The sequence below is a fragment of the Belonocnema kinseyi genome, chromosome 7 (genome assembly GCF_010883055.1).
Source record: "Belonocnema kinseyi isolate 2016_QV_RU_SX_M_011 chromosome 7, B_treatae_v1, whole genome shotgun sequence".
In the NCBI taxonomy this organism is placed as follows: Eukaryota; Metazoa; Arthropoda; class Insecta; order Hymenoptera; family Cynipidae; genus Belonocnema; species Belonocnema kinseyi.
Genome location: NC_046663.1, coordinates 78,007,699 through 78,033,614, shown reverse-complemented (window position 1 = coordinate 78,033,614; position 25,916 = coordinate 78,007,699). Strand labels below are relative to the sequence as shown.

Below are 25,916 nucleotides of genomic sequence, written 5' to 3'. Positions count from 1 at the left end.
AGCTAAATGTTGTGGTCTGATTCCAACGAGTCATTTCGATTGAGAAGACGATCGATAAAAAAATAATTCAGCCGTTTCTTTTTTCCTGGACAATTAAGATGATGATTTTATTTTTTGTTTCATTAGTGAATTTAGTGATTAGTTATTATTTGGACTCAGCCCTTTTTTATGAAGCTTCCTTTTGCAGAAGATTCCTGAGAAAAGGAAATTTTTTCGGTTTTCAATAAATAAGATTTAGGCTAATGACGTTAAATTGGGAAATCGCTAATGAAATCGTTCATTGCCATGTTCAACGGTGCGGATTGTAAAGATCCTTGCAGTGACCACGAAAAATGACTTTTTTCTTCATCAGATTTGAGGCCCTCAAAAGAGGATGTATTCTCCACGGATCGAGTCGAGAGGAAGGTTCCTCACCTGTTTTGACTCGTTTTAACTGTCTTTGTCATCTCCGTGGCAGGATGTATTTCGTTTTGTCGCTCCTGCAAGGTCGTGTTATTACATACAAGAGCCGATTTTCTCTGGAGAAATCGTCAGTTTGTCAGATGGTTGCGAGCTGGTTCATTTCGGTACGTCTTTTATTATATGAATCTACATTTTTTGTGATTTTGATATTGGTGGAACAGATTTAGTATTTTTTTTTATTGGACTAGAACATTGTGCGAAATACGCGCGCACTAATTATCTCTTCTTGAGGAAAAAAGCTCTGTTCATTTTCCAACATTTTGTTATAGATTTTTCAGGAAATTTTAGATGATTTGAGAACGTTGTATTTGATTTACAGAAGTTTCTTTATTACGTATAATGAGAAAATTCCAGTAAATTCAATATGAAGGTCACCATTTTTTCATTAACACTGGAATCAAAGTTCCAGTGTACTTAGAATTTCTGTAAAAAATAGCAGATTATTTTTCTTTGCAATAAAATGTGTATGGCCGTTTGTGGGATTATCCGACAACGTACTTTTAATATATTTTCACATTTAAATAATACATTTTGACGGTTTTAAATTATTTTTATATCAGCATTTTATTTTTTAAGTTTAAGAGTAAGAAAAATGTAACATTTTTGCGTACGATGAAACAGAGTAAAATTCAATATCGATATTGCGTTCGATAATGTATCATAAATCAAAGCAGATACATACAACAGTATTTCCATTTATATTTTACATTAGCAAAATTAAGTAACTTTGTTGTTAATTAACACTCAAAATGCTATTTTCACAATCAATGAAAAATAACCATTTTTCCATATTTTCATTGCATTATTTATATGTAAATAATAGTTTTGAAAATCAAAGCTTACCACTAGAAATGTATACTTCTCTTTTAACCTTGATCATGTAATACGACCAATTTTACTTCAAACGTTGACACTTTAGGTGATAACCTTGTTACTTTGTTGTTCAAAATTTATCTATTTTGTTGTAAACCAATTTTTTGAACTGAAAATGTAACTATTCCATGTATAGCTTGATATTTATTTTCTTGAGTTGAAAATTCAGGTATTCGGTTGAAAGTCTTTGTTGTGGAATATTAATCTTCTTGGTGACTAAATCATTTCTTTAAAATTCATTTTCACGGTGGAAAATTTAACTAACAGGTACAAAATTCCTTTAAAAATTCAAAATTGGTATGAAAATTCAACTAATTTCTTTAAAATGTTGTCCTTTCATGGCAGAAAATTCATCTTTTGAGTTGAAAATACAACTCTTAGGTTTACATTTTTTGCGGGTAAAGATTTATTGTTTATTAAGAAATTAATTAATTTGCTTACAAATTTAACTATTTTGTTCAAAATTCCCTTTCTTTGTAAAAGATTAATTTTTTTCTGTTCAAACATTTATGTTTTTGAGTAAGTTTTGGTAAAAAAATTATTATTTCAATTTAAATAATGCAATGAAAATACGGAAAAATAATAATCTTTCACCTTTTGTATATTACAACTTTTGATTGAAATGTGACAAAAAGTTACTAATTAAACGCAGTATTTTATAAACTTCCGTGCTACATGTGGAAAAATTTTTCAATGTTACAAAAAATTAAACAAATTGCAATTTTTGGCTAAAAAAGGATGATTTTCTTATACAGATTTTCGCTTCAATAAAAATAAGACGGTACAGATCAGGGAATTTAAAAACGGTCATGGAAAATCAGGACATTTTTCAAAAATTTCTAGAAGTCACAGAATTTCAACTTTTTTACTCATAATTAATTAAAATTTTTATATTTACTTATATACGTTAAATGAATTTTTTATTTTCTCATATTCTTCGGTATTCACTAAAATTTTAGTGAATTTACTACAAGTCTGCTAAAATTATAACAATCTTTTAGATTTACATAATATTAATTTTTAAATATGGATCTGTAGCCTGTATCTGGAACTTGAGATTTCTGCATGTCAATTTTACAATTTTGCTTTTTTGGTATTATCCTAATTTCTAAGAAGGGCATTGCCTGTTTACTTTTATAATAAATAAATAAATAAATGTAACTTTTTTAAATTTGGTAATTTATTAGATTTCTGTCAAATTGACTATAATTCTCTTAATTTATCTAAAATTATATTGAATTTTCTATTATTCTGTTAAAATCACGAGAATTCTGTTACATTTAATAGCATTTATTTAAATAAACAAGCATTGTTTTTAATTAACCAATATTCTATTTCATTTACAAGAAATATGTTGAATTGAATTTTGTGAAATTCATTAACATTTTGGTGAATTTACTAAAATTCTGCTCAAATCACAAGAATTCTTTTAATGTTTTTGATTAAATATAAATAATTTATTAATCAGTTACTTAAAATGTAATAATAAAATTATTATAAAAATTTCCTTTGTCTAAGAATTTAGGCAAAACTTTAAACATTGCATTTTGTATAATTCTGTTCAAATCATAAGATTTCGGTTCCATTTAATTGAATTTTATTAAGTTACCTAGTATTATTCTTTTCATTTGACCAATTTTCTTTTGAATTCACTAGAAATATGTACGTTAAATTGGATATAAATTTTGTTCATTTACTAGAATCCTGCTATAATATCAAGAATTCTGTTAAATTTAACACAATTTTTTAATATTCTTTAATTAACAAGATTTCAATCAAATTTACGAAAGCTAGATTAAATTAAATACAGTTGTCAGTTTTGTAGATTTTTTTTAATGAAAAGAATTTAGTTACATTTAATAGAATTACGTTAGGTCAACTAAAATATTAAATTATCTAGAATTTTGTGCAGTAAAATAGAATTATTTTTCTTAATCAATCAAAATTTTGTTGAGTTCACTAGAAAATGGTTAAATTTTTAAAAATTTCGTCAATTTACTAGATTTCTGATAAAATAAAAATAATTTGTCTAAATTTAATAGATTTTTTTTATATTTTCGATTCAACTCGATTTCTATTAAATTCACTGAAATTATATTCAGTTAACCAGAGTTATATTAAATTTTCAAGAATTCAGTTAAAATTACAAGAATTTTATTGCATTCAATAGAATTTTGTGAAATTAATTAGAATTATTTTGTCAAATTAAGCAAAGTTCTATTGAATTCATTAGAAATATGTTGAATATAGGATAGAAATATTGTGAATATATTAAAATCACGATTAGAATTATGGCAAATTCATCACAATGCTATTCAATTTTCTTAAATTTTGTTTAAATAGCCATAATTCTTTTAAATTTTCCAAGATTTTGTTAAAATCTCTAGAATCCACTGGAGTTCTGTTAAATTGATTCAAGACTTGTAAGCTAAAATAGAAATCGGATTTCAGGCTTGCCACAGGTCTGGAAAGTCAAGGAAAAGTCAGGGAGATTCTGTGCACTGAACTAATTGGGCCTATGACTAATAAAAACAGTTGTTTGAATTTTATTTGTGGATTTGAATACAAATTTTTAAAATAAACTAGTTGTTTTGAATGGAATTACAACCTTGCTGTTTTTAGGCAAAAAACTCGGCAGATTAGCAAGAAACTTCGCAAATTGAAAATTGAAAAATGATGGTACCAAGCCTTCGAAAGGTCCTGGTTTTTTGTATAATTCCATATGTGGTTTGTACCAATTTTGGCCCTCTCGGTGGAGGGACTCACAGTGTGGAATCTGGGAGTGAGAAAGTAGGCTCTTTGAAAGACTTTACGAATCACAAAAGTGGTTCCGAATATCTTGCCCAGGAAAAGGCAAGAACGACGAAGGAGGGTAGTTCTGAGTTGGAGAAGAAGGGTGCAGAGTCTCATGAAGAGAAAACAAATTTTGGGCACTATGATGAGCAGGATTCTGTACAAAAAGGACATGAAGTTGGTCGACAGGCTGCAGGGGATTCGCATAAAATTGATCAGGGTGAACATGCTGTGGAGAAGCAGGTGAATGGACAAGAGAAAAAAGGATATCACCGTAGTGGATTCGTTAATAAATACCACAAAGACGAATCTGGCGACAATTCCAGTTTTTATGAAGACAGCAATAATGAAAGTGGACATAAAGGATATGAAGGTCGTGGTGGACAGTATCATGATAAGGCTGCGGATTCTTATAAAGATGGGGTTCATGATAAATCTCATGCTGGAAAGAACCAAGTTGATAAGGGTGTTTATGATAAAGGAGAAGGGTAAGAAATGAGTATTCGTACATTATTAAAAAATAATTCATTTGTCTGGATCAATCTATTTTTGTATATCAGAGTTTTAAGGGGGTTTAGGGATTTTGATGAAATTTGGTGAAATTTTAGTGCTGGGTAAGTGAAGTTCATGCTTAAAATGGTTTTCCGAAATTTGCAAAATTCAGAGTTACAGGCTTTTAAATTTTGACACCCGGCTTTTTTCAAAACAGAATAATAGTGCATTACAGGCACTTATTACACGTTTCTTATTTTGATTGCCTAATTATCAAATTAAAAAATATGATATAATTTGAGACACTATAAAATATGATTAATAATCATAAATTAAAATATGAATAAAATTAAAATAATTTTGATTTTGGTTATCTGTGACTTTTATTTCTTAAGATCTATAAATAAATAAAAATTCTTGTATTTTGATGATTTTGAAGCTCAATATGCAAAATTACAGAATTTTGTATTCGAAATTGATTTAATCAATTGAACAAACAATTTAACTTTGTTCAGTGATGCAAACAGGTACTTAAAATCACTGAGCCAGTTTCGGAAAATTTATAATGAATCCATTGTTTTATCATAAGTTTAAATTCAGTACTAAAATACACATAATCTCTTTAATTTAATTTTAAATATATTAATCAAATGGAACGAGATTATTTTCAACTATTAGAGATATCGATTTCAAACTTTCAGATTCACAATTGAAAGTCTAAATTATTTAAGGTGGTTTTAACCATAATCTGGAATCAGTTAAAGCTTTAACTAGTTCTAGATTTTGGTTAAAACGACCTTAAATAATTAAAGCTATCAATTAAGGAATGGCCTAATTTACCCCAAATGTCCGAAATGACCCCAATTGGCGGCATTCTAAACAAATGTATAAAGAGAGAGAAAGTACAATAAGCTAGAATACGACTTTCAAAAAATATTTTAAGATATCTGAATAATGAAATATAATTAACAATTTGTTTGTACTATCTGTAGGTACAACAACCAATATAATTACGCTGGAGGCCATGATGATAGACGTTATGATGACGATAGGAGGAAGATCTATCACGATGGTGCTGGAAGGTACTATGATCATAACGGAAATGAGATCTACTATTACCGCAGGGAACAGCCTGATCCTTATTATCCTAACGAATATTACCCTCACGGCCAACCCCATTATGATGCCTACTATCCGCGAGACCAGTATGACACCAGGTACCGTATTACTCACAGTTATTTTTTCTTAGCTTGATTGCCAAATTTGGAAAAATCCTGACAGTTTATAATATTACCGATTTTAAATATGAACAAACAATAAAATTCCTGACAGGAAATTGTCGAATTATAAAATATCCTAAGTAGAAAGTTCCTGAATTTAAATTATTACATTTTTTATCAATATTATTTATTTGTCAAAAATACAATAATTAAATATTTTGATTAAAAAATATGTTTTTAGTATTTAAAGTTTCTAAAACTATTGGTTGAATTTAAAATAAAAATAATTGAAAAAATATATATATTAGGATGACATTTTGTCGATTATTGTTGTATTAAAGTCAAAAAATAATTGTAGAAAGTTCAAGAATGAAAAATATTGTATTGTATTTTTAATAATAAAAAAAATAATTGTTTAAATTTGGGAATTTTCTAGTTCGGATATTCCATAATTCGGCAATTTTCTGTCGGGACTTTTATGAATCGGGAATTTGCCAATTCGGTAATGTTATAAACTGTGGGGAAATTTTACAATTCGGGATTTTTGTTAATCCTAATTTCAATTTTATTATTCGGAATTTTTATTCGGGAATTTTACAATTTTGCAATGAATTTTACGACTGAAAAGAGTATAAAAATAAATTTCCTTATGCTGTAGAATTCCAGAAAAATAAAATGCTTGTAATAGAAAATTCAAATATACAAACTGCGAATTGCAAAATTCCCGAAATCAAAAATTTCAGAATTAAAAAAAATAATTTTTTTTTTATCAAGTTTCTTTATTTATTATAAAAAAAAATAATGACATGTTTTGATCAAAGAAAAATGTTGTTCGACATTGCTCCATTTTTAAGATGTTTCAACTGAAAATTTTTCCAATTGTTAAGTTTTAAATGTTATGAGTTTAAAATAAAAAATTCTAGAATATCTTTTTGAACAGATCTATCTTCAAGATTTGAAATGGAAGATCCTTCCTTTTTTTAATATGTATAATTTAAAAGGGTGCAGTTTAAAATTTTTTTTAATAGTTCAATTTTGAAGATATAAAATAGAAAACAATTCATCTAAAAAATGTATAAGTACAAATTCTTAAACTTTGATTATTTTGAATACCAAAATGCAAAAATCATATAATCTTGAATTCTAAAACTTGATATTTGCATAATTTTTCATTATAAATTCTCAAAATACAAAACTCTTCATTTTTTAAGATATATAATTTAAACTTCTATCATTTTTAAGTTACAATAAAAATTTTTAAAAATACTAAATTACAAATTATTTAGTTATCAAGATTTATATTTTAAAGGTATGTAATTTTAATTTTTGTTGAACATTGTGATGATTTTGAAGATCAAAATGCAAGAATTTTTCATTATAAATCAATTCAAATTTAAAGATGTATAAATAAGGTCGTGGCTACAAGTACCTACATTTTGGTACATAAAACCCGGATTTTTTATTTACAAATAGAGCTAGGCAAAAAGCTATTTTTACCAAAATTCCAGTACAAATAGGCATGATTTTCATTTGTAATCTTTCAAAATGAATAACTCTTCAACTTTAAAGATTTATCATTCAATGTTCTATAATTATTAAAATTTACAATTACAGATTCATAAATTTTGAAAATATAGAATGACAGATTATTTAAGTTTCAAGATTTATGTGTCAAAAAAATATTATTTTTAACTTTTTTTTCTGTAATATTTCGATTTTCGAGATTTACAATCAAGGTTTACGGTAGCCAATCGCTAAAGAGGGCAATATCTTGAATAGGTTCTTGAATTTTACGTATTTGATGTAAAAAATGAAAATTTAGAGATGATATAAGTGGTAAAACTTTAAAAACGATATGTCACGAGAGAATGTTGCCATAAAATTTTTACTGAAATTTAGTGACAACAGGTTGAATAGATTAGCGTGTAGGAGTGAGCGCAGGTGGAAAATTTACTTTAATAATCATTTAAATTTCATGGAAATTTAAGAGTCAAATCCTAATTGAAATCTAATATAATAATACCAAAACATTTATTTTATTAAATTTAATTTACTCACTTAACATTTCAGGAAAATTATTTAAACAATTAATTCAATTTTTTAAATGTATTATATAATTAATAAATTAATAATTAGATGAATTAAGCACACCTTTCTTATTAGAAACAAAAAACAGGAAATTCCACCCAAAACCTCTGCGTCAAATAAAATGTAAACTTCAACTAGATGAATATTTGAAATTAAAATTGGCCAAGTATATAAAAAAAATGTATGATAAAATATATTGAGAAATTTATTTTATAAATTGCTCTATATAATTGTTTTGAATTATAAAACATGGCGGGATGGAATATATAAGCAAAATAATATTTAATACTTTTGGGTATCGGAATTGATCGCATAATGCTATTCCGCCAAGTTTAGAATGTCTGAAGTTACTTTGTTAAATTTATTTCTAAATTTTCAGTTTTTTGTTTTGATGTTTTCAAGTGGCTTCTATTCGTATATAGAGAAAAGCATAAAAACATTATTTTTGTCTCTAAGGATTCTAAATCCTTACTTTTAAAAACAATTGTGTAATATACGCTAACCAAGCATCGGCAAATGGCTACGCTCGCGCCGCCTGGTGGCACTTTAGAGCATTTCTTGAGACTCACTGCACCTACGTAAACCCACAATACATGTTGAACCTGCATGATTTTTCTCGTTATATTTTGCGAATCATTACTTTTTTCAATGTAATAAGAATTTTCGAGCTTTCATTATGAGTTTAGTAATCGAAAGCCACTTCCAAGAAGTGAAAATTTTTTTGTTAAAGATTTATTTTTTAAGTTGAAAAGTGATCTCGTTGGTTAAAAGTTTAATTATCTTGTTGAAAATTAATATTTTTTAATTGAAAATTCAACAACTTGGGACAAAGTTAAACTACTTTGTAATTTTTTTTATTGAAGGCATATGTCTGGTTTAAAATTGAACTATTTAGTGTAAAATAATTGTTAGTTTCTACTATGTTTATTACACAGATAAACATGTAAGATACAATTAAATTGAAAAATACAGAGAGTAGTAAACGCGACACTTGCTATACGACATTCGAGAGTATACACACTGACTCATACATCGAACGGTTCAAGTGCGTATTGAAACCATGTCTACTATCGGCGAGAAAACTATAGGCATCTGCCTTTGAAGCTTAACAACTCAGTCAAAAAAAATGCTAGCGCAACAAACAAATAGTGCTTTAAAAGCTGAAAGTGTTCTACGTTAATGAGTTGCAGTTGAAAAATTTTAAAAATAATAAAAATTGTTGCTTAAAAGTACAAAAATGTGCAACTATATTATCTTTAGTTCTAATAATTTCTGTCACTTTTTTCCAATAAAAAAAATGTCTAAAAATATCTCGAATTTCACAAAAAATAAGATTAAAACATCCTTACGGGCGATTGAAAATAAATACAGAACCTATCAATTACATTTTGCAGTTTGAAGCGCTTTAATATCTGTATTAGAACTGAAGATAATATAGTTGAACATTTTTGTACTTTTAAGCAACAACTTTTATTATTTTGTACTGTTGTGGACCAGTTGCAGTCCACAACAGCTTTCCTCATACTCATGAATTTTTTCAATTTTTTTCCATCACCCCTTGTATAAGAAATAATGCTCTAAACTTGACTGTTCTTAAATGTAGCCAAAAATCCTTATTTTTTTTTACATTTTTCAGTCTGCTAAGCATAAATTTTTTTTTACATAAACGTCTTCAAGCTCATTGACGTAGAACACTTTCCGCTTTTAAATGACTGTTTTTTGTTGCGCTGGCTTTTTTTTTGACTGAGTTGTTAAGCTTCAAAGGCAGATGCCTATAGTTTTCTCGCCGATAGTAGCTGGCAACACTATTCAGACTAATCAGGCATTCTTGCAGAAAACACTAAACACGTGTAAAAAATAATTTTTTAGTTTGAAATTTCCTTTTTTTGCGTAAAAATGCATCAGTTTCGCGGAAAATTAATTTGTTGTGAAACAGGCTTATTGTTTATTTGAAAATTGAATTTTTGTAAAGAAAATTTGTCTTCTGGTTTGAAGGTTCAATAATTTAGATAAACTTTTATTTATTTTTTTGAGTGAAAATCTTTATTTTTTGGAAATTTTTTTTTTTCGTTCCAACATTCTTTTCTTTTATTGTATAAATTTAATTTTTTTTGTATTAAAATATAAACTATAACACTTTTTTGTTGGCAATTTATCTTTGTAGGTTGAATATTCAACTATTATGTTAAAAATTCATATATTTTTTTGAAAATTCGAGTATCTTGTTAAAGATGTATCTTTTATAATAGAAAAAACTTTTTTTTTGTTTGAAATAAATTAATACATTTGAACATTTTTAATTTGTATATGAAGCACTATTTCATTCCTCTTTCAAAATATTCTATGGTAAAAATATCATAAGATTAAAATGCTGATATTTGAATATTAATGATTTGAAATGAAAAATTAGTCAAAGAAAAATCAGAGAATTTTGAAAATGTCACGCGACTAAGTTTTCCGGGAGTGGGGTCTTCTTATTCTACTTCGTGGTATTTATTGAATAATGTGAGGTAATTGAGTTCTCAGGTTAGAGTTTCAGTCTAAGAGTGTTAAATAACTAATGAGCTACTGCTTTGCATATTTTATGAATTCCTGAATATGTCTGAGCTAGAAAATAATTTATATTCAACCGCTGATATAAGCTGAACAATAAAAATATTGTTAAAAATCATAAAATCTTAAATTCTATTAAATTCTTTAAAATTCTCCTTAAGGGCATGTGACACAGCTAAATACCTATATTACCGACCTCACTTTATCAGCTCACTGAATATTTTTTTGAACCTAAGAACTTTTTTGTAAAATAAAATATCGAGCTGAAACTTTGGAAAATGTATTAGAGTACAATAAAGTACGTTTAGGTACTGCATTTTGGTAGGAACTTCAGTGAAAATTATTTCATGCCGATGGAATTGATAGTTGAAATATATTTTTTTACATCTTTTATTATTAAGCTTTGTACTTCAACGTAGTTTTCTTTCGGCTCTTGCATTTCTCAAAGTTTGAGACCGATATTTTATGCATAAAAAAAGTTCGAACGTTCAAAAAATGTCGAGGTTCAGAAAAAAGATAAAATAATTTTCAGTGAAGTTCCTACCAAAATGCAGTACTTAAACGTACTTTATTGTACTCTAATACATATTCCAAAGTTTCAGCTGGATATTTTATTTACAAAAAAAGTTCTTAGGTTCAAAAAAACATTCAGTGAACTGATAAAGTGAGGTCGGTAATATAGGTATTTAGCTGTGTCACATGCCCTTAGTTCTTTCATATTCTCGGTTATATAACCGAGAAACTTGAGAAACATCCAACGATACAACATGTTTCTCCGACATGATTATCTTTTTCTCGTGTTTTTTGCACTCATCTCGAACAAATTTAAGAACGAAGTAACTAGAAAAACATACTCGTCAATACGCATTTGACAGGTGGGATTGAAAAGTGGATCGGAAAAACTGTTTATTTTCGACGCCCGGTGGCGCCACTAGAGATGCTTGGTTAGCGTATATAATCTTAAGGCGCCTCATCAAACGAGTCTACCGAGTCTCGGTTTCGCTTGATGCACTATACGTCTAAAAGGATGAATTGTTGAACGCAATATTTTATTCGAAATTTAATTATACTGATTTGGACAGAGACCTTTTTCCGGAAAATGTACTTGTCTTTTTTTTTGTGATTGAAAATGGATTGTGTTTTTGCGCCTGAAACCGAAAACACCGGCAGCCCAGAGTACACAATAGTAAGTGTTGTCGGTTTTAGTCATAAAACACTTCAAAAACAACATTTTCCGGAAAAATGTCAATCCAAACCGGTATAATTTACTTTGGTTTATGTGGTAAGAATATTATGTTCAACAATGCATCCTTTTAGATGCATAAAGGTTCAAGCGAAGCCGAGAATCGTGTAAAGCGCCTTTTTAGGCACTAATCCTAATTTTGGAATTAATTCGAACGTACCGACTTAAAATTTCAAACATAAATTTCACTAAAATTATTTAGCGAAAACGGAAAGATAAAAATATGAATAAAAGGAGAAATAACGGTTTTTATTGTATAAGAATAAATTAGAATTATAGTTCCGAAATAGTTGAAAAGTGTATCTAGAATATACTTATGTATCTTGGTTAAAAAAGTCGTGTTTGAAATTTTAAATGTATTTAAAATAACGAAAAATGTATGAATTTCAGAACTTCTTAAATAAATATTTTTATCGTCAACATTCCTAAGTTTCTTCTGATTGGCTGTGAGGCCATTTCAGGAATTTTGTCTGGTAAATTTTTTCCCATAATAATAGATGCAAAAAGCCTAAAAAGAAATGTATTCAATTTTTTAAATACAAATTTTGCGATAACTTTAAAATTAGATTTTTTGTGTAAATTCGGATTATTTTTGAAAACCTGCATTACCACTTGAATTTCATAACCGATTTTAAAATGGCTGATATATTTAATCATAAAGTCAAAATATATTTATCATTTTAGAAAATTTTCCTAATTTCATGAATCGTTGTATCTGTAATGCTTTGATTTTATATATTTAAATATTTTAGTATCCAATTTAAAATGATGTGATTTGAATCCCTGCCATTTGAAATTCTTATATTTAAACTTTGGCAATAAAAAAACATTTAAGGGTTTTGTTTTAGACTGTTTAATTTAAAAAATGTGAATTTAAAGATACATTTGTAACTTTCCGATTTAAAAAGAAAATAATTCTAAACCTGGGAAGAAAACAGGACAAGACCAAAATTATTTTTCCCAAGATTCGAGGCCATTCTGTGTAATTATTGTATATTGTAAACTGGAAAACATATATTGTATTTAAAATGTTTATAAAAGCATTCTGAAAATAAAAGTACAAATTTGTTTCATAATAGTTGGTGAGAATAAATTACGGATTTTGTTTGGATTCTATAGTTATTATCTTGTTATTTTGCTGATCGGAGAGGATTATTTGAACTATGGCTTGTGTGATTTTTCAGATATTACGTTGATCAGTCGGATTACCATAAAGGTGATGCTTACTACCCTGAGGCTAGGCGCCACTACGATGAAGCTGGTGACACCTGGGCAGATTATTATAGGGATGGTTATTCCACCGGATATCAAAAGGGTTATTTACCACATGGTGCTCGTCATCAAGAGTATTATAGGAGTTATTAAAGTTAATTCCAATCTAAAGCAGAGCATACAAATTTCAAACTTGTCAATTGCAATCAATTTAAGGAGTTAAATAAAGCACTCATTATTACTCATTATGAATTACTATATTACTAATCACTGATTGTAAGTATACTAAAATTATCCAACTTTTTCAAAATGTATTTGATTCTTTCCTAAAACTATTTTTATACCTACTTATTATACTTAAAATAAATATTTAAAAATTTTAAGAAATATTTTTTTTTTCAATTTAACTTTAAAAATGTCCCTTTTTATACTTTGTTCGAAATATTAAATAACAAAGGTGTAAACAAAATTTTACAAGACAATATTGTGAACAGGGTGTCTACTAATTTTCACCCAAAAAATTATCGGTTATTTTCTGGTTCTAAATATCAAATCTCCTCTTGCTAGAAGCACGAAAGAAATGTATTTAACATAAGGCTTTTCTATGTTTTTAATTATTCTTAACTATTATATTACACATATAGTATGTGAAATATAATACAATTTCGATATCTTGATTATATACGCAAATTTTGAAAACATGACAGTTGTTATTTTTTATAAACAAATCTTTGGTTAATGATTTCATCTATTTGATCTAATTCTAATATATTTAATATAATTGGTATCCGCGATTAATTATTGATCAGTTACTCAAGCTTGCTTGAGAAGAAAATATTTTTAAACTTTTATTATGACAGTTTAATTATAATTGTGTTTTTAAAAAATAGTTTAGGTATTATACGGATAAATTCATACAAAGATCTATATAATGCAAAGGTTATCAATTTCAGGAATATCATAAATCTTAGGTTTCTAGTTCCAGGTTCCAGTATAGTATGAAGAACAGTAATTTTTGTAATGGCTCTTTGTTAAAAATATTTCATAATTAATCAACAATTCATAGCCAGTATCATAGAAATTGAAAACTAAATTTAAATGCTGTGTTCCATATCTTAAAAAATCTATATTTCGTTAACAATGTGTTTGAAATCTTTACAAGTTTTAAATTATCCTTAAATCTTTTCAAAACTACTGAATATCTCTTAAACTTAAATACATTTTTTGTACAATTTTTTTATCTTGAAAATTGAAAAAACTGGCTTTCGAATCTTTTATATTATTTTTCGAAATTTTAGGAAACATTTTGAAACTTTTTTCAATCTTCTCTCGGATTTCATAAAAAAAATTCTTTTATATTTTTCCGTAAATCTTAAGAAAATGTTTTTATCTTCTTAAAACTATTTGAAATGCTTAAAACGATTCTAAATTGTATTATGAAATCTATTGAAATAAACGTAAAGTAATACATTTTTTGAAATCTGTTCAAATTTTAAACTATTTTTGAAAAAGGACGAATTTCCAACAAAAAAGTTGGATCATCAACCAACAAAATTAAGTTTTTATAAAACAGATGAATTTTCTACAAGAAACTTAAACTTTTTAATCGAAAAAAATTAATTTTTCAACCGATAACTTAATTTAAAACCCCATTTTTGCATTTTCAACCAAATATTGGATGAAATTTCTACCAAGAAGATTATTTTGCTAACAAAAAAAAAACAACAAATTATTAACAAAATACTTGAATTTTCACCGAAAAAAGATATATTTTCAACAAACCATGGAGTAGAAAAAGTAATTAACATTTTTTTCGAATAAATAATTTAAAACAAAATAGTTGCATCATAGATTAATTTTCAAGGAAATAATTGAATTTTTAACATTTTTTTAAAATGAAAAATAATATATATTTTTCCTAGAAAACTTAAGACAAATTTTTGTTTTATTTTCTGGAAACCTTTAAAAATTATTTAGAAGCTTCTAAACTTTTTGTTCGAAATCTTCAATTTCAGTTTTTTTTTAAAACTATATTCCTTAAATACTCTGAATTCCTTCAAATCTTCTGAATTCTTCGCATTATTTTGAAGTTCTTGTAATCAGTTCTCGTATCAGCGAATTTGTAGGAATTCAGAAGGTTTCAAGGAATTGCAAAGAGTATGAAGGCATTTCAAGTAATTAAAAAGAGTTTAAAAGAATAAATAGAATTTAACGAACTCTTAATAATTCAAAGGAATATAAAATTCATAATTACTATTAATACTGATGTATATATATTTTAAATTGGACTATTTCACTTCATAATAAGTTTAAATTGAAATCCTATAAAATATTCTATTTTTTAAAGTCCCTTTTCGAAATAACCTGTAAAAAATTAGTATAAAAATAAAATAATACCTCTCAAATTAATTTTTTAAGTGATCAAACGGTGTAATTTAAAATTGGAATCATAGAAATTATAATTGGAAGGTTGCTTAACGTTCTGGACTCTGTTAAAAAAATTAACTTTTAAATCTGAGCTTCAAGGACGTTTATTTTTAAAATGTTTGGTGAATCGTCTACAGATACCGGCCATCCAAAAATTTTGAATTTTACAAACTGCAATATATTGTAAGGTCTACCATTGCCATAAAAACCGGATAAGACAGAATTTCTGAAATGTAAGGTAATATATTTTTATGATTTTTCATATGACTTGATTACCAATCCATTACACCAATTATCGGATTCTTTCCAGTCTCGGGGATAACCTGCAAATAGCCTTGGTCACAAGTCGCGGGGATCCAAACGTAAATAGTCAGTGCTGCCAGAACCTTTTCTAATTAAAATGCATAATATTGTGCAAGATATTTGACTGAGTGCTAGCGCATCGCGGCCCTTCCGAGGTGAGAGTTGCAATCGTCTCTCATCTTCCCCCCTGCGAAACTGCGTGGGGTATAGCACTTCTAGGAAGGTCGAGAAGGGGGAGGGCAGAATCCGATAGTTTGGTGTACACTCAGCTCCCGATATAAGATCCTCCGGTTTAGGATGTCCATAGAATTGATCTCCGCGGCAGTGTGATGATGAGGGGAGCCGTCGGACCGAGATAGAATATATGCTCAGTGAAACGTTACAAACAGCTCTAGGGCCGCAGTCTCAGCGCATTATTTGCTTATATTTGCGTCATGAATCTAAATCCAACAGAAATAGTTCATGCGGTCAAGTATGTTCAGTGTTCACACTTCGATTCCCATTATTTAGGATCAAGGTCAAAGCAAGCCATGTCCGAAACCGATCTTATATTGGTAGTTGATTTAACAGAATATGACGCAAATTTTTTATTTTTGAAATTTTTTCAAATTAATTAAAGGGTCTTACGTGGAAATTCAGGCTGCACACTTGCAGCATTATCGTAAATGATTAAGTGAAGCATTGTGAGTAATACATTGATTCCATTCATGCAAGTTCTTATAATCCAGTCATATTCAGGATCAACATCATTATTCATGCTTGCTCCGCTTTTATTGAGTTTGAAATTTTGAAGGCATTTTGAAATGTTATGGTTTTTAATTTTATGACATCATCATTTGTAAATATATAGTATAATATGCATATCATGACAGCTTCATTATGTACTGTGTATTGTTTTGAATTCAAACTGAAACTTATATTTGCTTTTCTATGAAAAAAAGTAGCCTAACGAATTGTTTTAAAAATCTCGCAGTAATTCTTATTCAAAAGGTATTTGGTTCTTGAATAACTCAAAAAAAATTTCCTTTACATTATTCATTTGAAACTTAAAACTGAAATATGCTGCTAACATTCAATTTGTCTATAACTATTCAAATTAATTTGTAATTATATAGTGGCAAAAGATTTCACTGTTCTTGCAAATACATATTTTAAATGATCTACTTTGATTAAAGAATTAACCTAAATTTGATTAAATAAATAAAATGATTCATTTTCTCGGCTTTTTTATTATCGAGGGTTTGATTATTCGAATTTAAATGGGGTTTGAAAAATTTGAAAAAATGTTAACGTTTTCGAAGTACACGGGAATTTTAATTTACACAATTTCCATTTGGGCGTTCTAAGAATGTACGCTGCAGCGGCGGTTTCGGATGAGAGGAGCCGCGGGGGGATGTGCCGTGGTCACTCATGCATGACAAAACAGTAGCATAAAGATAAACCGCAGTACCCAACGGCCTAAACGGTAACGGTCAAAAACAAAGCTGTACTAAACTTAAAATTTGCATGTTTTTCGAAATATTTTAAGGTCTTTCTAATTATTTCAAGAGATTACGAGAAAGATTGAAGTATCTCAAGGGAGTTTAGACCAATTGAGGAAAATGCGCAGAATTTTGTAGAATTCTAAATGATTGAAAAAGATTTCAAGCGATTGAAACTAATTTCTATAGACTGTAATGAATAGTAAAAGATTAAACAGATTTTCACGGAATATCTATGAAATTTTCGTTGATTTAAGAAGATTTACAGGGATAATTTTGAGAGATTTAACCAGATTTTGAAGCGTTTTCAATAGGTGTAACAGTATTTCAGGGCATATCACAAAACTTTTAAAGTTTTCAATGGACTTCAAAGAAATTTGAAGAATTGCGAAATATTTCAAAAGTTTTGAGAGATTTTCGAAGTATTTTGAAATATTTCAATACAGGCCACAAGACTTCTAAAAGGATTGTAAGTAACTTTAAAACATTTTACGGAATTTCACAGACTTTCTAAGGATTCCAAAAGATTCAAGAGTATTGCAAGGAATTTATAAGAATTTTTTGAGGTGTCATGGCTTATGTAAGGACTTTAAAAGATTTCACAGGATTCAAAAAGGCTTTAATGGGTTTTAAAATATTTAATTGTAAATTACAAAACTTCCAAAGTTTTAAGTAGTTTTAAAAGATTTAAAGGAATTTCAAGAGATTTTAAGAGATCTCAAAGTATTTATTTAAAAAGATTCTAGGGATTGTCAAAGTATTTCAAATATTTCAAGTGATTTCGAAGAATGTTTTGAAATTTGTTAGTCTATGAAAGGATTCAAGTTGTTTCAAAAGATTTCATGAAATTTCAAAGGATTTCTAAAGACTCTAAAGCATTTAAAGGGATTAAAAGGACTGTCAACATCTTTCAAAATATATTAATAAGATCACAAAATCTCATGTTATTTCTAAATTAAGACTTCTAGAAGTTTCACAGCATTTTAAAACATTTTTAGGAATTTCAGAGGATTTTCAGAGATTGAGAAATATTTCAAATTATGGGACTCTAAGGATTATAGAGTAATTTCAGCAGTTTAAAAAAATTATGATATATTTAAAATGATTTTTAAAATGATTTGTCGTTTATCGAATAAAAATAATTAATGTTAAAAAGTTCAAAAATATCCTGTCTTTAGCATTAATTCAACATATAACTGTTATTTTGCATTGTTTTGTGCATTTTCCGGGCATTCGGAATTAAAAGTTATTAAGTGGAAATTATTCCTTATACATCCCTTAAGAAGTAACTTTTTCCGGAAAACCAACAAATTGTTGGGGATCGATCATAAATAAAAACATGGAAACAAGGAAATTTTTTTGAGCCATGGGGTACCCAAAAACTAAGTTCCCAGTTTTTGGCTTCCCCCTTTACTCACCCTAACAGTAACATAACTGTTGGCTATAAACAGATTATAGTAAACAAATAGTTTAAATTTTCAGTTAAAGAGACGACTTTTCCAAAAATAGTTCAAGATTTAACGAAATATTACATTTTTCAAGCCAAAAAGAATAGTTTTATAGAAGACAGTTACATATTAACAATAATACATTTTATATTTTAAACAAAATAGTTAAATCTAAACAAGAGAGTACATTTTCTAAGCTAAAAAGTCGAATCTTTTAGAAAACAGTGGACTTTCAAATCGGAAAAGATGAATTAAAAAAAAAAAATTTTGAATCAAGAAAGATACATTTCTAATAAGATCGTTGAATTATCAAATAAAAAGTTTCGAACTTTCACCAAAAAAGATTAATTTTCAATTTAAAAAATACGAGTTTTTAACAAGATATATCAATTTTCTACCGAGTTGTTGAATTTTAAGCATAACAATTGAACATTTTTATTATACAGAATAAAGTTTCAACCAGAAATAGAATAGTCAAATTCTCAGATAAAAACTCTCATGAAAATAACTTTGTATAAAAAAAGCATCCCTGGCTGACCGAAGGAACCGAATGGAGCCTCTACAAAGTACCCTTAAAGACCCCATTGGGTCCCCATTCGGTTCCTTTTTAAAAAAGTCGAAAAAAAACCAGCAAAATCAACTTTTAAATTGTTAAAATTTGGATTCTACGTTTAAATTCCCCATAGAACGTCACGGAATAATCACAATACTTTCCTTTGCAACGGTAAAAAGTTAAAAAAATATAAGACGTATAACGCCTGTTGACTGCTACACTTCAAACGCATCGCCTGCAAGTAGCAGTCGACAGGCGTTATACGTCTTATATTTTTTAAAACTTTTTACCGTTGCAAGAAAAACTGTTGCGATTATTCCGTGACCTTCTATAGGGAATTTGAACTTAGAATCCGAATTTCAACAATTTAAAAGTTGATTTTTCTTTTTTTTCAAGTTATTTAAAAAGGAACCGAATGGGGACCCAACCCAATGGGGTCTTTACGGGTATTTTGTAGAGGCTCCATTCGGTTCCTTCGGTCCGACAGGAATTTTCAACAAATTAGTTAAATTTTCAACCAAAAACATGAATTTGTGACCAAGAAGAATAATGTTCTATCATAATAGACGATTTTTCAACTTATCCGATATACAGGATAAAGTTTTACCCACACATGCAATTATTTAATTTGAAATTGCAAATGACGAATACTGTGTACAAGAGAGTTAATTTTTCAACTAAAAAGTTTAAATTTCAATCAAAAAAATTGCAGTTTTAACCAAAAAGGATATGATTTTTTTTACATTATAGGTGCATTTTAAACAAAATGATTATAAAATAAAATTATTAAATAACAGTAGAATTTTTGACCAAACAATATAAATTCTGAACCAAAAATATAATAGTAGCCTTTAAAAAAAACCTTTCACCCAAAAATATAGTTGGATTTTTTTAAATGGGTTTAAGTTTTAAATGTTATCTAAGTTCATAACTTTATTTCCACTTGTAACTTCGCCCCTCAAACTGTTAACGTGGTTTATTCAAAGTACCGCTAGGCCAGACAGCCTTGATCATATTACGTATAAACAATAACATTTTTTAAAATTGATTAATAAAAAAAAGTTTGCTATTTTTTACCTGCAATATCAGACACAGTGATGTATAAAAGAGATTTAATTAATTTAAAAAAAACTAATTTTAAATATTAATTAATTAACTCACTTACCGACCGTAACATGTCGGTAAGTAACAGTTCTCGAAGCTTCGAAAGAATCCCGCCAGTTGCCTGACGTAATACCATGTAACAATTGCACGAACTTGTTCAACACAATCTCGAGTCTCCACAGTCAGTGCCTGCGGCCAGCTGAGAGACTGAGTGACCTTCAGTGTTTGTAAACAGATACACGTTGTCGTTGCAAGGTGCTGTGCTTAAAATTTGCAGCCGATACGAGTGCGCGAAAAAGTTCCTTTAATTGTGCCAATCAGTTTAAGACAGAGGGATCATGGAGGTAGAACAGATGTGCATCGTAGAAAACGAGGTGGTGAGTAAGAAACCTATGTGCAAAATTGATCAACCGTTCGGGGTATCGTTATGCCTGAAATTGGTGACAGTCCTTCCCATGGGCAGTGACAGTAGCACCTGTGTTTACGATTATTGTTGATGTCATGGAATTCGTGAGGACAAAGTGATTCCTTTGTTTTTTCACCCTTTCGTAGTCCAACAAAGGGCGTTGTTTCCTGTCGTGACGTCAGGATAGCAGATCGCCTCGCGTTATTGCCTGTGGTGATTAGCCTGTGGAGGGGAGAGTTGCGCATGGGAGGAAATGCTCTTTTCTCTGATTTCTTTTTTCCATGCTGCTTTCCCGTTTCCAGGCAGTTTCACAAGCTGGCGCCTTGTGTCTTTCCCGTATGACCTTTGTTGTGCTTGGTTGCACATTTCTCCCGTCAGATGTCAGTAATTCGCGAAGTTGTCACATGACTAGCCAGGGATGTATATTAGCCCAAACAATGGAGAACATTACGGGGTGAACGTACATTCATTGTTGTTGTCTGTTAAAAAGAAATTAAGTAGGAGCATTTTTGTCATTGTCCGTTTTTTTAATCGTTTTTGTAACTGTTGAAATGGTTTTTACTGCACTTTTTTACAATTTTTGGTAGAAAACCCAACATAATCCTATCTAAAGAAAGTGGTGTAAGGAATTGTTTTGAAAATCTTGCACTCATTTTTGTTGCAAACCTGATTGACTTTTGAATTATTTGAAATTTGTTCATTTATTACTTTTGAAATGAAATAAAAAAAAAGGCAAAATATTTCATTGTTCTTGCAGGAACAGATTTTAAATTATCTCAGGATGGTCGTAGGTAAGGGATTTCGAAAAAAAATCTTGCCAAAATCAACGAATTTCTATTAGTGGCACATTAAGTAACTGTTAAGGGGAATACATTTTTTAATTTTAAATCAAATTTTTTGTATTCCGTCCATAAAACGTCATATTTTAACAATTTTACAAGATTAAAATTCTGGTCTTCGAATATTAAGGGTCAGGGAAAATTTTAAACTGTTTTTAGTCAATTTTATTATGTTTAAAATGTAATTGTCTTTATGTTGTAAATTCAACTATTTTGGTAGAAAATGAACTTATGTTGAAAATTCTTGTTTTGCCGCTGAAAGTTCAACTGAAATCTTTATTGGTGGAAAATTTAGATATTTTTTTTAATCATATTTTTTTAAATTTATTTGTTATACTAGAAATTTAATCTTTTCTGGATAAAAATGAAACTGGCTGAAAATTAATCTTTTTTGTTGAAGATGCATCCTTTAAGTTGATTTTTTTTAGGTTTAACTGTTGTTGAAATTTCTTAAATTTAAAATTCAGCTACTTAGGTAAAACTTGAACTACTTCGTTAAAGATTGTTTTTTTTGTTTGGTTGAAGGTTTAACTATTTTTTTTTTGAAAATTAGTTTTGTTTGTTTAAAATTGATCTTTTTGGGCTGAAAATTCTTCAACAATTTGGATCAACTTTTTTTTCTTTTTACTAAAAAGAAATAGTTATTTGTTGAAGATCCATCTTGTTTTGTTGTTGAAAAATTTACAGTTTTAGTTGAAAATTCATTCCTTTGATTGGAAACTTGACAATTTTTTTTCGAACATTATTTTTTTTCCTCACAATTTAACTTTTCCATTTTTGACTGAGAATTCATCTATTTTATTGAAACTTTCTCTTTTTGGATTTCTAATTAATATCTTTTGTTAAAAATTTAATCTTTTTTTGAATGAATATCAACAATTACATTTTCGGTAGAAAATTTAACTCTGGTTGAAAATTCAACTGGTTCGTTAAAAATTCACCTACTTTGTTGACATTCGTGTTTTGTTTTAAAGTTAAATTCTTTAATTGAAAATTCCACTGTTTTTGGTTGATGTTTAATCGTTTTTGTTTGAAAATTGGAATATTTGGTTGAAGATTCATCTTTTTGGATAGAAAATTTAAGAATTATTTATTGAAAATTCGTCGCTTTGGATTGAAAATTCATTGTTTGTGATAGAAAGTATATGAATTTTCAATGCCCTTTCTTTTAGTTGTACAATACGGATCTTAGAACCTAAATTAAAAAATTCTATGAATTGATTGCCTATTTCCGAAATTGTTTAATTTTGGTGACCATAAAAATCAAATGTTTCAGTTTTAAATTCAAGATTATTTTTTCCGACTGTAGAATTTTAATTTATCAAAATTTAATTTCTAGCTACCCTTTGGATACTTAAAGTTTATGACAATTGTTTAGCTTGGAAGACCTCAAATAGTTTTTTTTATTTATCATCCAAATTCCAAATTAATAAAATTGAAGGCCTCACAATAATTTTTGAATTGCGAAAGTTTGATTTGAACTTCAAAAGAAAATTTTTGAGAATTTTGAACGGAAATTTTTAGCAATCTGAGTTTTAAGCTATTAAAATTGACCATTTATAAGTTTGTAAGCCTTAAAAATTAAATAAATTTATAATTGAATGAGTAAATGGAAATTTATAAATTAAAAAATCCAGAAGAATGGGGTATTTACAAAATAAAGTTAAAAAGTGAGCAATTTTGAATATAAAATTTCAAAAATGGTACTTTTTAAAGTTCTATTAATTAAAATTAAATAATGTTTTGAGTATGAGTCGTGATAGTGTAAATAATTAAAAATTTTAATTTCATAAATCACCAAATTGAGTTAAGTATCTAAAAGGTAGCAGTTTAATTTGTAGGTATTTAGACATGTCTGAATTATAAATTGGAGATCTAAAAAGACGACTTTAAATTATGACTAATAATTTACTGAATGAAAAATCTTCATCCGAGTTAAACTTTCCACGAGCTTCATATTTTTACCTTTGATGAATGTTTTATGTCGTAGCAGACTGTCCGTATGCTAATTTGCTGTAGGTTCTTTATTTATAATGACAACATATTTGGTCATTTATTGCGTTGCAAGATTATGAATATAAAATGTAAATACACCGAATTATTTCGAAACTAAAATTTTAAAAAATTACATTGATATTTTATTAAAAATAAGCAAGATAATTTTTTTCGGAATGCTTAATCTTCCTATGATAGAGCATTTATAGCTTTAATTAATCTTGTTTACAGTGAAAATAAATTAGGATTTCACCTAGAAATAGATGTGCACTTTCGATCGTATTTTCAGGGGTCCAGATCAAATATTTTAAATTTAAAAAGTCATATTTTTCTAAAGTAGTTGCTATGTATAATAAAAATACGCTTACAGAATTCAATGATAGTTTATATTTATCGATTGACAGGTAAGCGAAAGCTTCTTATTTTGAAAATTATTCGTTGAAAATTAAGTTTCGATTGATGAATTATGGAATACCTATTCTACAATGTTCATGTCACAGGACAGATACTGTCTTTTTCACGCAAGCTTTTTGTTTTGTATTAATAAAAATGGTCATAAAATTTATGTATATTTATATTTTTTGTTGAAGTCGTTGAAGTCGAGTATAATATTGCTACTCGTATATTTATAATTTTATGAAAGAAATGTATATTCCTATATGTAGATTTAGTTCAAAAGGTTACTTAAATAACAAGGATTTTAGTCTGGCAGCTGGTAACTTTAAATTCAAGTAACCAACTCAAGAGCATTTGTATTCTGAAGTTATTGTCATTAGATAAAGAAAAATCGGATTTGGGGAGTATTAAATGTAGGGGGGATTAGGGGTTCCTCCACCTGAAAAACCAACCATGAGGGTAAAGTTGTCTTTGTCTCTTTGTGTTTGCAATGTATGTGCCTTCTGTATCAACTGTATACAGTTTTCTTTACATCTGAATACTATTCTTCTTAATTATTGATATATAATTTTCTTTGAAAAATTCTTCCATCAAGAAATTCTTATTTTTATAAACATCTTCACGGGAGGACGGTTTTCTCGTAAAGTATGAGACCTAGAACGAAAAACCAAAATTTTTATGATCTATACACTATTAGATAGGGACTACGTAGGCTTTTTTTAAATCAATGTTTGTAGAAAGAGTGCACTTTTGAAGAAATGAATCGATTTTTTACCAAAAAAATAATCATTACATTGTTTGTAAAAAAGTACTTTGCATCAGTTTGAAAACATTGTTTCTAGAAAAATGCGTTCAAAGTTTTACAAGCATTTAAATCGACGTCACGTGATTGCGTGTTCTAATTTTTTGCATACTGAAAATTTCAATTAAAGTTGGGAGAGAAACTCTTATTCTGGAAAATAAATTCAGCAACGAAAGTCACGCTCGTACTACTGGACCTGTAATACATTATTTATAGCAAAAATACTACTTAAAACTGTTACGAGATAAGTTCGTAACTATTTTATAAGTATGTATTTAATAATTTGCATCTATTTCTCATTCTGAAGAATGGGCTTGCATGTTTTTTTAGGCCCCATGTTGTTTTAGGATATTATAAAAAATTCAGAAAAAAATTAGTAGATATTTTATATCCGATAAAGTTTCTTTCATCTCTATATTGAAATTTTGAAGCTACACTGATAGAAATAGTACCATTTATCGAACTGTACGATCTTAGGTTAAAAAATTATGAGTACATTTATAATATAACACGTGTTCTTCAATCATAAAGAGTACGAAGTGCACTCACTCAAAATATGGTAAATACAACTTATTCATATCTGTGTTACAAAACTGTAATATACGTATTACTATGATATGAAATGTGTAATTCTATTAAACATTTGTCTAAGCCAGCTATCTCTAAAAAGTTTTCGTTTAGCAATACCCTCTGTATTACTGTTTTGCCTGTCTCACAGTTTGATTTACAACAGGCGTACCTCGCTCACGCCTGCGCGTCTGTCTTCATAAGCAACAAGAGTCGGATGGTTGAAACAAACATCATGTATAGCTGTATCTATACCAACAATAAAATAGAATGAATCTTGTCATAAATATTTTTTTACCGCCTATTCAGTTTTATAACTGTATGTGTGATCAATTAGGTCATTTAGGATAATGAATACGTTGTCAGGGTTTAGCTTTTTTACATGTGTCGTATTTTTACTTCAATCTGACATAAACCTTGAAATTGGGTTTCTTTTTAAAAAATGTTCTTCTCTTCATATCGAGGGGTAAGGGTGAAATTTTGGGATTTAAACATTTTTTTTTATCAGTAAAATACTTTTTCCCATTACAGTTTGGATGAGTCGCTTCAAGCACTTTCTGCTTATAAACATTTTTTGAAGGAATAAATAAGTGACCATGGACATAGGAAACAAGGGACTCAGCATGCCATTGCGGGGGTGATGCAACGAGGGGGGGGGG

The 25,916-nt window shown here is 28.3% G+C and overlaps 2 protein-coding genes across 5 annotated transcripts in view; both read left to right on the top strand.

Annotated features, from left to right (window-relative positions):
- The first annotated feature begins 456 nt into the window (after positions 1-456).
- LOC117176744 (component of gems protein 1-like) lies at positions 457-13,201 on the top strand. 3 transcript variants are annotated; one of them, XM_033367016.1, is made up of 4 exons: positions 457-566; positions 3,958-4,616; positions 5,613-5,837; positions 12,909-13,201. In XM_033367016.1, exons 2-4 carry the CDS (start codon positions 4,009-4,011, stop codon positions 13,087-13,089), a joined length of 1,014 nt encoding a protein of 337 aa, XP_033222907.1. In that variant the 5' UTR covers positions 457-566; positions 3,958-4,008; the 3' UTR covers positions 13,090-13,201. The 3 variants fall into 3 exon arrangements, with proteins under 3 accessions (XP_033222907.1, XP_033222908.1, XP_033222909.1); XM_033367018.1 differs by lacking the exon at positions 457-566 and adding an exon at positions 3,787-3,869; XM_033367017.1 differs by lacking the exon at positions 457-566 and having other exon boundaries at positions 3,786-4,616.
- A 7,221-nt stretch (positions 13,202-20,422) lies between these two features.
- The window catches only part of LOC117177085 (REPTOR-binding partner), an 84,132-nt gene continuing 78,638 nt past the window's right edge, over positions 20,423-25,916 (top strand). For both annotated transcript variants that reach the window (XM_033367574.1, XM_033367573.1), the window contains exon 1: positions 20,423-20,629. In XM_033367574.1, the coding sequence (XP_033223465.1) occupies positions 20,591-20,629 (39 nt within the window). In that variant the 5' untranslated portion in view covers positions 20,423-20,590. The remainder of the gene's footprint in view (positions 20,630-25,916) is intronic.

Coding starts and splice junctions, on each gene's coding strand:
- LOC117176744 (XM_033367016.1), top strand. CDS start 4,009: ATGATGGTACCAAGCCTTCGAAAGGTCCTGGTTTTTTGTATAATTCCA. Junction 4,617..5,612: donor GTTTATGATAAAGGAGAAGG/GTAAGAAATGAG, acceptor TACTATCTGTAG/GTACAACAACCAATATAATT. Junction 5,838..12,908: donor CGAGACCAGTATGACACCAG/GTACCGTATTAC, acceptor GTGATTTTTCAG/ATATTACGTTGATCAGTCGG.